The sequence below is a fragment of the Panthera uncia genome, chromosome A2 (genome assembly GCF_023721935.1).
Source record: "Panthera uncia isolate 11264 chromosome A2, Puncia_PCG_1.0, whole genome shotgun sequence".
Taxonomy (NCBI): Eukaryota; Metazoa; Chordata; class Mammalia; order Carnivora; family Felidae; genus Panthera; species Panthera uncia.
This window is the reverse complement of record NC_064816.1, coordinates 116,314,830-116,330,554: the sequence shown is the minus strand read 5'-3', so window position 1 is coordinate 116,330,554 and position 15,725 is coordinate 116,314,830. Positions and strand designations below refer to the sequence as shown.

Sequence of the window (15,725 nt, the reverse complement as noted above, 5' to 3'; positions counted from 1 at the left end):
TAACTAAAATACCCTAGACAGGAAGAAAATACCCCAGACAGGAAGAATGTCGGTCCAAGACCATTATACTGGGCATGGTCTGCCTGGGATTCCAAAACCACACCAAACAGAAAAAGATGATATTACGGGAGATAAGGTGTGTTTGACAAGTAGCCCAGGAATGGCCACTTAGTGCAAACAAGAGCCAGATTTGTCAAGAAAAATCTCAGGCGTTCAGCGAGTATCCCCTGACTTGACTCTAAATGAGCAGGATGTTGTTTGTCTCACATCTGCTGAATCTGGAAGGCAGTATTCCCTCGTGGTTTCATAACTAGTGTGTTTCGATGGGTCAGCGCAGACCCCATCCAAGTGTGTAATCAGCTCAGATCAGGTTCTAGACTGTAAGAAAGAGAAAGTGCTTTTTGTGACGCGCTACACTTGAGAAAGTTGTGCTTTTCTGTGTCCGTCAGCCATCAAGATTTCTGAACCTTGGCACTAGGGACATTTCGGGCTGGATAAATCACCGTCACTGTACGCTGTTTAGCAGCATCCCTGGCCTCTACCCACTAGATGCCAGTGGCACCCGTCAGCTGGAACAGCCACAAATGTCTCCAGACTTTGCCAAATGTGCCCAAGGGGCAGAATAACCCTGATAGAGACTCATTGCTATAAACTAAAACCACATCGCCTCAGCTGGTTGTCTTTATTGTTTATATGAAAAATGAGAACTTTAGGGGCGCCTGGGTGGCTCAGTCAGTTAAGCAACCGACTTTGGCTCAGGTCATGATCTCGCAGTTCATGAGTTCGAGCCCCGCGTCGGGCTCTGTGCTGACTGACAGCTGGGAGCCTGGAGCCTGCTTCAGATTCTGTATCTCCCGCTCTCTCTGTCCCTCCCCCACTCGCATTCTGTCTGTCTCTAAAAAATAAACATTAAAAAAAATTTTTTTTTTTTTAATGAGAACTTTATTCTTTTGATTTTAAAAGGATTCTTTGGGTCAAAGGCAGCTTTGTCTTAGCATAGGAGAGAGGGCTGGAGGTGGCTAACATCACTTCCAGCTACAAGTTGCTGGGTTTTGGGGGTCATGTAGTCCAGCTTCTGCCCAGAGTTACCCCAAGGGCTTGTCTGTAGTCACCCAGGGGGTCAGCTGCACTTGGCCTCCCGGGCTCAGCCAAGGGTTCTTCCTGTCATCTACTTACTGCTTTTCTCATAATCATGTGACAAATTAACTCATGAGAAATTAGGTTAAACTTTGGACTTTTCCCTCTTGCAAGATCAGATGAAATAATGACCTTGACGTGAACCTTTTCAGATGTAATGTAAATATCTGAGGGGAATCGCTCGGTCTGTGACAGATGACTAGGACTCCCCCCCCCCCCACCCAGCCCCCCAGAAGCCTGCTCAGTAGAGGTGCCAGAGGGCTGGGTGTGTCAACCGAGATACCACTCACCCCCAGATCTGTCTATTCAGCAGCTGTTCTCGTAGCCTTAAAAAAGGATTTAATTTCTAGGACACTGATTGCCACAGTTTTGCGGGTATCTCCCCACTGCATAAAGTGACATGAGCTAGTGGTCACTTCCTCCCAGGTTTATCAGGGTATCAGCACCAATATTCTTGTGACAATGCCCTGCCCTCCAATCCTCTAGTGCTTCTCCATGGTCTAGTGCGTGTTTTCTCGGTCCCAGCACCACTGACGTCGGGGCCAGATCACTCTGTGTGGTCGGGACTTGTAGGACGTGCTGGGCATCGCAGGAAGTTTAGCAGAATCTCTTGCCTCTACTAGACAGCCCGTTAGCACATCCCAGTTATAAGGATCAGACATGTCTCTAGACCCTGCCAGATGTCTAGGCGAGAAGCACTCTGGTTGAACACCTCCCAGTGGAAGAAGAGCTCACATTCTTAGGTCTCCACTGGTCTTTCTTGTACCTGGTAGTGCCTGGCACAGGGTTGGCCCTCAGTCCATATTCGCTGAATAAGAAACTGCGTATCTAAATAGTTTCCCCATCTTAGAACTTTGAAAAAGACCCAACGAATGTGTACAGTGATCATTGGTGCTTTTCTTTTTCTCCTCACAAAACACAAAAGGAGTATTTCTCTGGACTTAAAATGCCAGAATCAGCCATTTAGTCATTTAGAATAGCCCCTTTGATATGTTCTTTGGAATAAAACAAAATATAAAATTCATAACAGCTAAGCACTTGATATGGGTCAGACTCATGAGTAGATGATTTACATTTGTGTAACAGCTTGATCAAGCCACCGCCCTAGTGTGTGGCCTAAGCAAGGGTTTGTTGTCAAAATCTATCCTCTTTCCACCAGGTTCCGATGGTATGTAAAGGATTTACAATGACGGTGTTCCAATATTTACATGAAAACAGGTCAAGGAGGAATAAGACAAGCTTTTAGTCAGACCCTGGCAGGCAGAGAAGGCCCTCGCCTATCTGAGAACCGTGTCCAAAAATGGTTTCCTCTCTTGCCTGAAATCCCTGCCATGAATGAAATTGCATTGGATAAAGGCACCGTGCTATTGGTTTCAAGAGGACCCATTTACATTATTTTTAACGCTTATTTATTTTTGAGAGAGAGAGAGAGAGAGAGAGAGAGAGAGACAGAGCGTGTGAGCCAGGGGAGGAGGGCAGGCAGGCAGGCAGACAGACAGACAGACACACACACACACACACACAATCTGAAGCAGTCTCCAGGCTCTGAACTGTCAGCCCAGAGCCCAGCGTGGGGCTCGAACCCATGAACTGCGAGATCATGACCCAAACCAGTCAGATGCTTAACCGACGGAGCCATCCAGGTGCCCCTGGGCCTTTCATTTTATATCCAACGTGATGAAGTCTGCCTTTTTCCTCTGAGTGGTTCCTTCCACACTCGTTTCTGCCCAAATGGCCTTTTCTGAAGCGGATTCCTGCAGGTGTAATATCCAACTGGCCCCGTTGCTGGAGCACACAGAAGTGGGATCGGCACGGGCAGCAAAGGGCACTGGGCCACTGCGTGCCCACGAGAACACAAGACAGGCAAAGTAGTAGGGACAAAGAAGGGCTCACATGTTCTTATGAAGTCAAGGACAAGGAAAAGAAAGGGGTTTGCATATGGAAAGCACAGATGCCTTGTTCCAAAGCACATGACCACTGACTGATGAGAATGCAAAAAGGAATGATAGGCACAGAAACCGTGAATGGGCCACATGACCCCAACGGCAAGGTGGTGGTGCTGCCCCTGGACAGGTGCCCTGGCCACAGCTCCACTCCTGAACCCTGGTGCAGGATCCCATGATCTTACGCGTTGGGGAGGCAGGTGCACAAGGAGCCTGCTGAACAAGCTTGCTTGTATCCCTGGTGGACGTGGGAGCTGGGTGCTACTGATGTAGCCTTGGTCTACAGAGAGTGGGGGACACGAAAGGGTACGCTGAGAAACCATTTAACTTCTGTCCAGACTGGGCCACTTTTGAGAGTCGCCACACAAGAAGCTGGGACAACAACAGTGAGCCCGGGCATGAGTCTCCTCCCCTTCCCCCCTGTATAAGACACTGGGCAGCCCTGCCCGGCCAGACCCGCTGGCCAGATGGGGAAGGAGGGCTGGCCTGGCACACCCTGACACGATCCGTCTCTCTGGCACAGCCTAGTGGACCTGGCAAGGGCCCACACCTGCAAGGGCTTGAGCACAGCTAACACAAGTGTAATAAGCTACGCCCAAGGGCAAACCGTGCGGTGGGGTGGCCAGTGGGGAGAGAACGTGCAGTCTTAGGTAGACAGGGCCGTGAGATGTCTGCTACACGTCCTTTCAGCCAATATCTACTGACAGCCTGCTCCGGGCCAGGCCCTGTCCTGGACACTGGGGTTTCTGCAAAAGGAAAACAGACCCGAACCCCTGTCCCTAGCGCCAGGGGTGAGTGTTTCCGGCTGCTAAGGGGAAGGCGAGCCTACAAGTAAATACGTACCGTGCCAGTGGTCAGTGCTATGGAGAAAAGTAAAGCTGGGAGGAGGCTGGGCGAGGGACGGGTGGGGGACAGGAAGGGGATGGAAGGGGAGGGACGGGGCAAGGGCGGGGAGGTGGACAGGGGATGGGAAATGTGGGGTGGGGCCGAGTAGTTTGCTTTTCAACTTTTAGAATTTTCTGGACCTCTGCTCTCCATCCATATTCCATGTAAGGAGAGAAGAGTGGTCCTGCAATGTTTGGGTGGAGGGAGAGAATTCAGTAGAAGGAAGGAGTGATGTATGCGCACGTGCAGACTGGGAGGGCTGAGCACCGAGTGGGATGAGTGGAGAAAATGCCCAGGGTCATCCGTCTCCCTGGGTCTGTCCCACCCCAGATGTGAAGTGAGCACCTCCCTCCTCGATGGTCTCCCGAACAGGGAGCACCCTGTTCACTCCTGGCTCATTTCTGGCTCCCAAGTTTTCGTTCATGTCATTTGCATTGCCCAGAGCACTCTTGCATTTTTCTGTTACATGTAGTTAATGAGAGTGGAAGAAACAGACGATAGAAAAAAGGAAAGAAGGGCATGGAGAAGGGTAGAAAAAAAGAGACGGGGTGCTTGGATGGCTCAGTCGATTAAGCGTCCAACTCTTGATTTCGGCTCAGGTCATAATCTCATGGTTTGTGAGATGGAGCGCCGAGTCGGGTTCTACACAGACAGCACAGCACGGAGCCTACTTGGGATTTCTCTCTCTCTTTCCCTCCCTTTCACTCTCTGCCTCTCCCCCACTCATACACACTCTCTCTCTCTAAATAAATCCGAAAAAAAGAAAAGAAGAAATATAGAGACAGAGAAAGCTGAACATTACAGCGCAAGAGATGAGAGAGACAAAAAGATGAATAGTAAAATAATAATAGAAGCTAACCTTACTGGGTGCCACGGACTGTAAGTGATTTACATGTATTCTTTAAGCCTTACAACACTCCCATTCTATAGATAAGGAAACTGAGGCTCATAGAACTAAGCTCTTTTCCAAAGGTCAAGCTATGGCCAGGAGTACTAAGCTGACCATTGCTACATCATCGCTGTGCTAAGTGGGGAAGGAAGGAAGGAAGGACAGCTATCCAGATTGTTGGGGCTCTGGGGATTTTGGAGCTTAGCCAAAAGGTGTTATTAGGGTAGACCATCTCAAAGAGAGATATTCTACGTACAGGAGAGTGTCTCTACTAGATAAACAGAGATGCAGATACAAAATGAGTTAAAGGAGTGTCTCTTCCTTTATCAAAGGGTTTTCATGTTAGATAAGATCCTGTCAATTTCATAATTTCTTCAACAAATACCTCCTAATTCCCAGTATGTGCAAGTAATCCCAGAGAATTTAGGATTTAAATGAGCAACGACTATATCTGCATATGAAAAGTACATAATTATTGCATGAGAGGAAGTATAACTTTAATTTGCTTCCAAAAGCTTTTCTTCCCAGAGCTAAATTCTGTCTTTTCCTAGACATGATTTATTTATTTTTTTTATTTTTTAATTAAAAAAAAATTTTTTTTTAGACATGCTTTGTTTAAACAGCAAGGACAGTAGGTAGGCACCTAGGAGCAGTGCCTGGGGGCTTTCTGGCAGTTAAGTTCCCAACGTGTATAGGGGTGGGAGTTTCTATTCATTCCTCTTCAAGTAGTTTCTGGAGAGAGCCAGGAGGCCGCTTTTTACCTGGAGGCATAGTCCTTACTGGGGCAAAAAAATCTGGTTGTGGGGTGAGGCATTTAGATCCGCTGGCAGATTGGCATCTCTCGTAGGACCCCCTAGGCAAGAGCACAGCCAGGGTCTAGCAAACCTTATTTGCTGATGAGCGTGAAAATGTGATTATTTGTTTTTTGTATTGAACACTTACGCTATACTAATCACGTAGTACTCGAAAATAATAACCCGAATTACAAATCAAGAGTTTCTGCATAAAGCCTCTTAGATGTCAGCATAAAGAACAAGTTTGTGTTTTATGTCTTAATTTTATGCTGATTTCAAGCAGATGGCAGGGGCCTTTTGATAAGAGTTTTTCTTTGTTTGGTTGATTCACTGGTGATTACTAAAAACCCACTGCTCTATTTATAGCACTGACCAGCTTTTGGAGTATTCCTCTAAAGACCATGCAAAATTTCCACTTCAAATTGGTTGGGGGTGAGGAGAGGGCTGAATGAGGGTGGCAGGGGTGAGGAGTGACAGAGGAAACCACCCCCTCCCGGCCCTGCCACTCATCCTTCAGGACAGTGGCACGGGCAGTACCATTGAAAGCCACGGTCAACGGACACAGAGACTCAAGGGTCTGCCGTGTCTTGAAGATGTCTATTTACACGCGGAAGAGAAACGCTCCTGTCTGCCTTGCGTACTTTCCCCTAACAACTTGTCTGCTCTCTACCTTTTCTTCTCTCGATAGCTGTAATTTAGAAGGGATCACACCGAGTAGATACTGACTTTTCCAGCAAACACTGAAAGAGCTGTTGATGGATTCCAGTGGTAAATAATTAATCAATACAGAGCGCGTGTTAGCAACAGCACTATGTAGGAAACTAAGTCTCAGCTACCTTTTTTGCTTCAAATGTCCTCCTTTCCCAATCAGAGATCTAAGATTAAAAAAAACGAAATCAGTTTTGGAAGTGTACATCGACCAAACATTTAGTTGTCGCAAGACACAAGCCCAGGCACCGTACGCCGAGGGAGAAGCTATCCCCATGCAAGCACGTATCGCGGTGAGGGCAGAATTCCAATTCCATCTCAAAGCCAGAAGCGCTGGTGTGTTCAAGAGGAAGGAAAGGAATTTGCCAAGTCCAAGAAGATCCACCTTCCCAACCCGTGGTAGTACATCCATAGGATGCAAAGAACCAGGATTTCTGCCCAAAGTCAGAAAAACATTTTCTTAAGACAAAAAAATTAATAAGGGTAAATACAGAAAACAGGAAAGAGAAAAAAACACGAGGCTTTCTGTACTCCCCATGAGAGCCGTCACTATTCGGCCACAGGAGAAATATCTAGAGCCTTGGCGTCAGTGAGGATCTATAGAATACAAGTCTTCATCCTCAGGCTAAATATGGAGGGCTGAATAATTCCATTCCTCAGCTCAATTACAGCACGCAGATGCCCAAGCCCCTTGCTTTAGCAGCAGGGCAAACGGACCCGACAGACACGAGTGTTTACTTAATAGACACATATCTGTCCTTACAAAGAACTGAAAATGGACAGAATAAAATAGGTTTCCCTGGTCACCTCTGGTGAAGGGCTATCTAGTTCCTTCAACAGTTACTTGGGCTACTGGTCCTAAAGGAAACGAGTTTAAAAAAAGAAGACCATTCACGGGGCGCCTGGGTGGCTCAGTCGGTTGAGCATCTGACTTTGGCTCAGGTCACGATCTTGCAGTTGACAAGTTCGAGCCCCGCGTCGGGCTCTGTGCTGACGGCCCGGAGCCTGGAGCCTGCCTCGAATTCTGTGTCTCCCTCTCTCTCTGCCCCTCCCCCACTCATGCTCTGTCTCTCTCTGTCTCAAAAATAAATAAACATTACAAAAAAAAATTTTTTTTAAAAAGAGGACAATTCACAATTTGCCGCCCCCGCCTCTTCTTTTCTTCCTGGATCCTTCACTCTCCACTCTCACCAGTGTCTAAACGTCAGCCCATTTGCTGGGGCAAAACCTCTCACTGTGTCACCTCCACTCAACTACATCTCCGGCCAGGCAATTTGGCATCGGAATCTCCTCCAGCCATTTCTTGGAAAACACATTAGGGCAAAGGAAATAGGCCGTGATTTCTGATGGTAGGCCGTTTTTTGTTTGTTTTTTTTCTTTTCTTTTTCTACAAGGGCTAGTCTGAAATGAAGATAGCAGTATTTCCAGTTTACAAACACACGTGGGAGTATGCACTAAAGCTCCCACCAGCTTCCCATATCTTTTTGTTTGGTCTGGTGAGCAGGATCAAGGCTGTGCCGAGAGGGGAGCCTGGCAAGGCTGCTGGGGTGCTCCCCCCACCCCTACCCCGTACCCAGAGCACAAGCAAAAGCTACTGGATGGCATCTCCTGTCCTATTCACAGCCGTCTACACATAAACCAGAGGAGCTAGCATCCCTGAAAACAAAGACAAAACACAGAATGTGAAATGGGCAATGGTTTTCTGTGCCTCAGAGACAGCAATATTCTTTAGAGCCACTCTGAGTGGAAAAGTACTGCTCGATGTTCATCAGAAGATCTCCCAGTGGCAGAGATCGGGCGTGCTCTGCTCTTCTCCCGCTGGACGGGGCAGGGGGATATGGAGAGGAAATGAGCCCGGGTCTCCAGCACTAAGTTAACATACATATAGGTGTTTCTAGGCATCAGGCAAACGGCTGTCTGAGGTCTCCAGTTTGATGCAAAGCAAAGGTCTCATGTTGTGCCCGCAACTAAATGTGGAAAGCAAAGCAATCTGCTGTCTCATTACTTTATAATCAAAGAGGGGACGGAGACCATCAACCGCACCTCTCCACCTGCCCTTTAGTAACAGAAGAAAGAGCGCAGAGGCTTGCTTACCTTGAAGTTGTGTGTCTTCTCATAGTTGAAGTGGTTGTCGTTGTGCGTGAGGGCGGCCCTTCGGACCAGGGACGAGATCTGTGAACAGGCAAAGAGTCTGAGAGGGGGCCAAAGAAAACTGCCTTTGACTCCCACCTTCACCCCCAAGGCCATGGCCAACAGCTCCTGGCGTTTCCTGCCTTGCTTAGGCTTCCGAACCACAGCACATTTTTTCTCATTCTCCAGCCACAGTTCCTCGGAGAACCTAGCGCCTGGACCCCACATCTTTCTAGTTTCCCCCGTGAAGCTCAGAGCCGTCAGGTTTTTTGAACCGCGGCTAATGTTAGGCAGCAGATTTGAGGCAGCTGCGTCCTGTCTGCAGAGGCCTCCGGCATGTGACCTGGAAAGGCTGGTTTGAGTGATGGAGGGGGTTCTGCATGTGAATAAGGACGGGGCTGTTTTGTGCTATTTCTTGAGGCCGACGTGTGCCTGGAACAATAGCACACATTCATGAGCACAGCAATCCCCAGAAGCTGTATCCTGTCGCCACTGAGGGCTCAATGGAGGAGGCAGGGGCAGGCAGCTTTATTCCTCCTGCCACGGGAGAGACCTCTCGTGCTTGCTTGCACATTTCTCTCCCTCCCTCCCTCCCTCCCTCCCTCTCTCTCTTTCACACACACACACACACACACACACACACACACACACACACACACACACACACAACTAGTTCTGATGTTCAAAGCCCGACGCTGTAGCCAATTATTCTGGGGGCTCTGAGCCCCATCCTGGGCTGAACGCCGGCAGATTAAACCTTTTAAACCCTGATGATTGTTTAATCTTATAGGGATAAAGCCTGCTTCCCTTTAGAAAAAAAAATCTGCCCTAGCACTCGAAGCTTAATTTTTATTCGTCTGTGTGCACTGAATTAGAACAGTCTAAAAAGTGAATGGGTCACAGAAAAAGCATAGCACTTCAGCACAGAGTTCCATCTACAGCCACAGTTTCAGCATAAAAGGTAGAGTGTCTTGCTCCAAAACACCCTCCAGTCTCTCTTCCCCCGCCCCCATCTCCGCACGCATGCAGACAAGTCACTATTCCTTCATTCAAACCTAAACATCAAAGTCGCTTTTGTTTGAACTATAACCCCTTCAATGTTCATTCTTTTAGGGCCTAAGCCTGATGCTCCCGATGGGTTTTCAAGCTTCATCTGTTTGATGGTCTCGCTAGGGACTAAAGTGTTTAGTCCCGGGTCTCTCCACTAGAGCAGTGAGGAAATCATTGTGTCTTGGGAGTACTCCCGATCTGCTGACAAAAGTTAATGCAGCCGATGCCTGATGGTAAAATCAATGCTGTCGGAACGAGGGCGCAAGGAGAGTGCAGAGGGCTGGACCGTCATGTAGATATACAGTCCACGGATGCCATCCTGTCTTCTACTGACACGTGGCCCCACACCCCAGCCCCTCCAAGCAGCCTCGTGAAGAATCATGCAAGGTCAGTGTTTTCCCGTGTAATTCTTTATTCCTGACAACGACCGTCATTCCACCTTGGTTCAGAAGGGCATCCTTCCAGGTCACCCTTGTTACCTTCAGGGATCATCAGAGCCAACTTTATGTTGAACCACTGAGCACAATATCATTATTGGGCCACACAATATTCAGAACGTATTAGACGCCCTTACTCATTTACGGTGCAGCTCATGTGTATGACAGACAAGACTTCTCTTCCCATGTTTTTTTTTTTTTTTTTTTTTTAATTTTTTTTTTAACGTTTATTTATTTTTGAGACAGAGAGAGACAGAGCATGAATGGGGGAGGGAGACACAGAATCTGAAACAGGCTCCAGGCTCTGAGCTGTCGGCACAGAGCCCGACGCGGGGCTCAAACTCACGGACCACGAGATCGTGACCTGAGCCGAAGTCGGACGCTTAACCGACCGAGCCACCCAGGCGCCCCTCTTCCCATGTTTTTGGATGAAGAGATTGAGGCACCGAGAGGTGAAGCGATTTGCCTGAGGACGTGCCCTTGGCTTATGGGGCACAGCCAGGGACTAGAGCCCAGAGTATCTGTGTCCAGCACCTGGGTTCTCGAACACCCAGTCCTGGCGCCCAAGGGAGCCGATGTGGTGCCACATCCTGCCATCGTGTCCTGCTCTATCTAAACTATTGGCCAAGCCTGCCCCCTCTTCCCCTTCTTGCCCCATGCTCTCTCCGCAGCACATCTCACACACAGCTGTACAGTCGTCTTCCTAGTCCATTTATACCTGTTCAGAAAGTGTCAGTGACTCTCCACGGCCTAATGGTGTTGGGGCATGGGGGGTTTTTCACGAGCTCATCTCCATCTACCCAGCTCATGCCTTTCTCTCCACTCCCCTCCACAAATCCTACAAAGTCTCTCTCTGACACACTCACCTGGGTGGCCGGCTCCGTTCTTTAGCATACTGCGGTATCATTTTACAAGTCCAGGTGCCCCAAAACATTCGCATTCTCACCCACATGCCGCCCTCTCCGAAAAGGGCTTCTCCAAACTCCCCACCAGAAGCCAACACGCTCCTCTGAGATCCCATAGGGTTTCCCCCACATTTTCCTTCTTGCACGTCGTCCCTTTCTGTCTTACATTAGAGTGCTTTATACCTGTCCTTGCCCTATTGAGAAGTCACTGTGACACGTTCTATGTCAAATTCACCGTCAAGAGTATCTAATATAATTCCTTGCCATAGTAGGCAATGACGGTAAGCTGCCAAGATGTACCTGTGATCCCCCATCACCATGCAGTAGCTTCCAAGGGCCTGAACCTCCAGGGATCTGCCTTCCTGATGGGCCCCACCAGACTCCTCCTTCCCGTTGCCCCCCTGGAAAGGACATCTGCCATCCACAGGGGTTGCGTGAAGGCATGGCAGGTCTTTGAAAGGCTTGTAATCCTTAGCCTAGAGGCAAAAAGACAGAAGGAACAAGGGTCCTTCCCCAAGTCTTCATCGCTGGCAGGTCCACAGAGACCTTTAGACGGTGAGCCGTTCTGTGTAAGAACTGAGTCTGTGACCTACACCAGGCTAATTATACGGGGGTACGGTTTTAGAATCTGAGAAGACACCTCTTTAAATGGAAAGTGGGAAAACGGGTCTCCTTTCTCCTTTTGGGATATGGCGGTTGAATATTAGGAAATTTGATACTTTCTCGTGTCTGTGCCCTTCCAACAAGAAATTTTGATTTCTATTCGTGACAGTGATTTGTTTTTCAGATCTTTGTTCCATACAATTTACCCAAACATAAGACCCATTCAGATGCGTGAAGGAGCTGCACACACTGGTCACTTAAGATGCATCTTTAGAAGGAACCAGAAGTGCTGGCATTTGAGTGAGCATTATTGTGCGTAGGGTGGATGACCCCAGATCACCCTCCTACTACAGGAAAAATGATTACAAACATCTCTTGGTAAAACTTCCCTCTCAGATAATTCCATCGCACAGAGCTTTTCTTCACCCAAGTATCTCCAGGACGGTGCCTTGGCCTCTTTTATATCCCCCACAACGACTAATACATGTTCTCTATACATGGTGGGCACGCCACACTTTGGCGGGCAGTCCCTTCGAACAAAAATTTCTGTCTGACCTATTTTTAGCCACACGGCCGTTGGAGGGAGCACATTTCCCCGCATGCTCTGTTTAAATCAGGGATTCTCCACCTTGGAACCACTGACACTTGGGACCAGATAATCCTCTGTTGGGGGAGGCTGTCCTGTGCATCGTAGGATGGTGAGTGGCACCCCTTGCCTCTAGATGCCATCAGAACGCCTAACGGTGGTGATCAAACATCTTTCCAGACATTGCCAAGTTTTCCTCTGAGGCAGCACTGCCCCCAGTGGAGAATAGCTGGGTTAGGCTAATAACACAAGTATTTACAGTACGCTTCCCATGTGGCACGTATGTACTTTACATACCTTGACTCATTTAAGATTTATGAGGTAGGTACTGTTATACTTATCCCCACTTTACAGAGAGGAACTGGGCAGCTGGGATTAGAACCCAGGCACAGCTAACTAGGTCTGGGCTTTTTTTTTTTTTTTTTTTTTTTTGCTGAGAATACGTTTATTTTTTATCGTGATTCGATACACATAACAAAATTTACCATTTTAGCCATTTTAAAGTGTACAATTCAGCAATTCAGTGGCATTAAGTACATTCACAATATTCTGCAATCATTACCACTATCTAGTTCCAGAACATTCCATCATCCAACATGAGACTCCATACCCATTAAGCGGTCCCTCACCGTTCCCCTCGTCCTCAGGCCCCTGGTCACCACAATCTGCTTTCTATCTCTATGGATTTACCTATTCTGAACATTTCATATAAATGGAATCGTGCGATATATGGCCTTTTGTGTCTGGCTTCCCTCACTTAGGAAAATGTTTTCAAGGTTCATCTGTATCAGAGCATGTATCAGTACTTCACTGACTTTTGCTGAATAACAATCCGTTGTGTGGATATAATACATTTGTTGATGATTTGGGTTATTTTCATCTTTTGGCTGTTTGTAAATAATGCTGCTAATAAGTTTCTGCTTGAACACCTATTTTCAGTTGTTTTGGGTAAATAATCAATCTATGCTTTTAATCACCCTCTAAACAGCCTCATTCAAATAATGCCCACATTTAAAAACATCCAGGGGTTAAATGCCAAAATTACTCTCATCTCCCTTGTTAACCATTAGCAACTCCCAGGCCTGGTGTTCCTGGTCTGGTTTTTACAGAGGAGAATGTTGTTTTCCCTGAGGCTTCTTCCAAAGCAGGCACTACTTAAGATACTTTTGGAAGTAGGTGGGACTATAAATAAATAGTGAAATAAGCTTACCACTTCCTTTTTTCCTTTTTATAAATAAGGGTTGGGATTCTATTTTTTATGGCCTCTCACTGTCCTTTTTTCTATGGTTTGGATCCCAAAGCCAAGAAAGAATCAGGTAACAAGAAGGCAGTAGGAAGGGTGTCAGATGAAGAGAGGGGGGGCAATGGTGGGTCGGTGGGCAGGAAGACGTGGGAAAACGAAACCCACTGGGGTGCTTGTGTGCATGTAAAGTGCCCAGGAGAGAAAGATGGTGGGAGAAAGAGGCATACCCTTCCTTCTGTGCTGACTTTAGTCACCTAGCATCATAAACCCAGACGGGACCTCAGAATTCATCCACCCAATAGCCCCTCTCCACCTTGGCTCAGGCAAGCCCACCTCTGGGGACCATGACATTTTGCCTCATTTAGTACCAATTTCTAGAAAAGGTGATTTCTCACCAATCTGCAATTCTTCCACAGACTTCAAGTAAAGTCCACTCTGCGTTTTTAGGAGGGTTCATTGAAAATGTCACCATCCATCCCTGGAGAGTCTCTCTTCACTCTTCCAGCCCCAGCTCTTACGTTCCTGGGGCCTCTCTCACTTCTCTGTCCCTGGAGTCTGAGTCCCCCTTAGGGAGCGAGAAAGACTGACCTCTGCCCCTGATGCAAACACTACCCTGCAGCTATAGGCAGCTGTTGCCTCGTGGAGGTATAGGAAATGAAAATCAATACTATTAAGGCTGGCGAGGGGGTCGTGAGGACAGCTCTCTGATACTTGGCTATGTCTGCGTGAAGTAGCTCGAGTCTGGGGGGAAAAGTTGGCAACGTATCAAATGTCTCATGTGTATTGATCCAATGATTGTATTTCCAGGATTCTCTTAAGAAGATCTTCATACCAAGAATTAAGTAGAAAAGATACATAGGTAAAGAGATAGATACTCATCGTAACAATAGTATCAAGCAATGAGAAAAGACTTACACACGCGATAGGGAGAGGTTAAATTATGGTGTAAAAATATGTAATGGACTATCACGTAGGCACTAACAAAGATGATTAAAGTAACTGTTAATGATGAAGGGATATGCTCCTGAGATAATAGTTGGGTAAGAAGTAGCCTCTTGAAACATATTTAGTATGATTCTCACTTTTTTAAGTACATTCACGGAGAATATCCGAAGAAAACACACCAGAATATCTCCAGCATACCTTACTGTTGGAGGAAAGAAACCGTCATCTCTGGGTGAAGATATTTTAAAGGACATTTACTTTCTTCTTTCTTCTTTTCTGTACTTTTTGAGTTTCCTACAATGACTATATTCTACCGCCATTATATAGAAAGACAGATTTTGTAGGGTATTAAGGAGGGCACTTGTGATGAGCATTGGGTGTTGTACGTATGTACGTGATGAATCGCTCAATTCTACACCTGAAACCAATTTTATCCTATATGTTAACTAACTAGAATTTAAATAAAACTTGAAAAAAAGGAAAAAAAAATATAGATTTTGTAAAAGTACCTTATAAAAACTTTCTTGCATTTAGTGTGCCCAGATAATAAATCCTTAACATCATAGACCACCTTTGGGCTCGTCCAATCCTGCCTGCTCTTTTCACAGGTGAGAAACTGAGGTCAGAGAAGTTTAATGATTTGTGTGCTCTTCGCTCCCATCCCATCACAGGGCTTCTCTACAGCTAGATCTAGAATCAGATCCTGCTCTGGGTTCTCTCGCCTGTGACCCCTCTACCATTTAGTGCTTCTTACCCTGGGGTCAACCTCAGAACCCCCAGAAGGCTTGTTAAAACACAGACTGTTGGGCCCTAGCCTCAGCATTTCTGACTCCATCAATGGGAGATCAGGCCTAAGAATCTGCATCTCTAACAGACTCCCAGGTGATGCTGATGTTGGGACCACACTTTGAGGACCCATTTTGTGCTTTCCACTGAACCTATCGGTCTCAACCTTGAAGATACTTAGAATCGCCTGGGAACAAACAAAGAAACAAAAGCCATGTTCCAATTCCATCTCTGACCAATTAAATCCAGATTTCTGGGGACGGACCCTGGATTTTAAAAAATCCTCCAGGGGATTCTAAAACGCTCCCGGCATGGAAAGCCGAGGCACTAATCCCAAGTGCTTCAACCCAGGGGATGGTTAGAGAAGATGGAGATATCCACGCGGTAAATGCTTAGTGAACGCCCTCCCCTCCCGCAAAGGAATCAATACCTTTTCAAACACAAAGTGTGATCATGTTTCTATGCCAGCCCACCCCCACCTCCCACTGTGCTACTTAAAACCTCCATGGATTTTTAAGCTAAAAGCAAAAATCCATACCATGACCTACAGGGGCCCGCGTCGGGTCCTGCCACCTTTCTAGCCTTGCCTCCGATCCCTTTCCTCCTGTCACCTTGAGAAGTTATAATCATAAGCTATTAGTATGCTTTTAAAATTATTATCCATGACCCCTTCTAGATGACTAG

The 15,725-nt window shown here is 47.0% G+C and overlaps 1 protein-coding gene across 2 annotated transcripts in view; it reads right to left on the bottom strand.

Annotated features, from left to right (window-relative positions):
* Positions 1 to 15,725, bottom strand: part of CHN2 (chimerin 2) — a 302,150-nt gene that overhangs the window by 24,277 nt on the left and 262,148 nt on the right. Inside the window, exons 1-2 of one of the 2 annotated variants that reach the window (XM_049642939.1) lie at positions 15,580 to 15,724; positions 8,451 to 8,528 (exon numbers count right to left, since the gene is read on the bottom strand). In XM_049642939.1, the coding sequence (XP_049498896.1) occupies positions 8,451 to 8,528; positions 15,580 to 15,582 (81 nt within the window). In that variant the 5' untranslated portion in view covers positions 15,583 to 15,724. Of the gene's footprint in view, positions 1 to 8,450; positions 8,529 to 15,579; position 15,725 lie in introns of those variants that run through there. The other variant, XM_049642938.1, reaches the window with a different exon arrangement.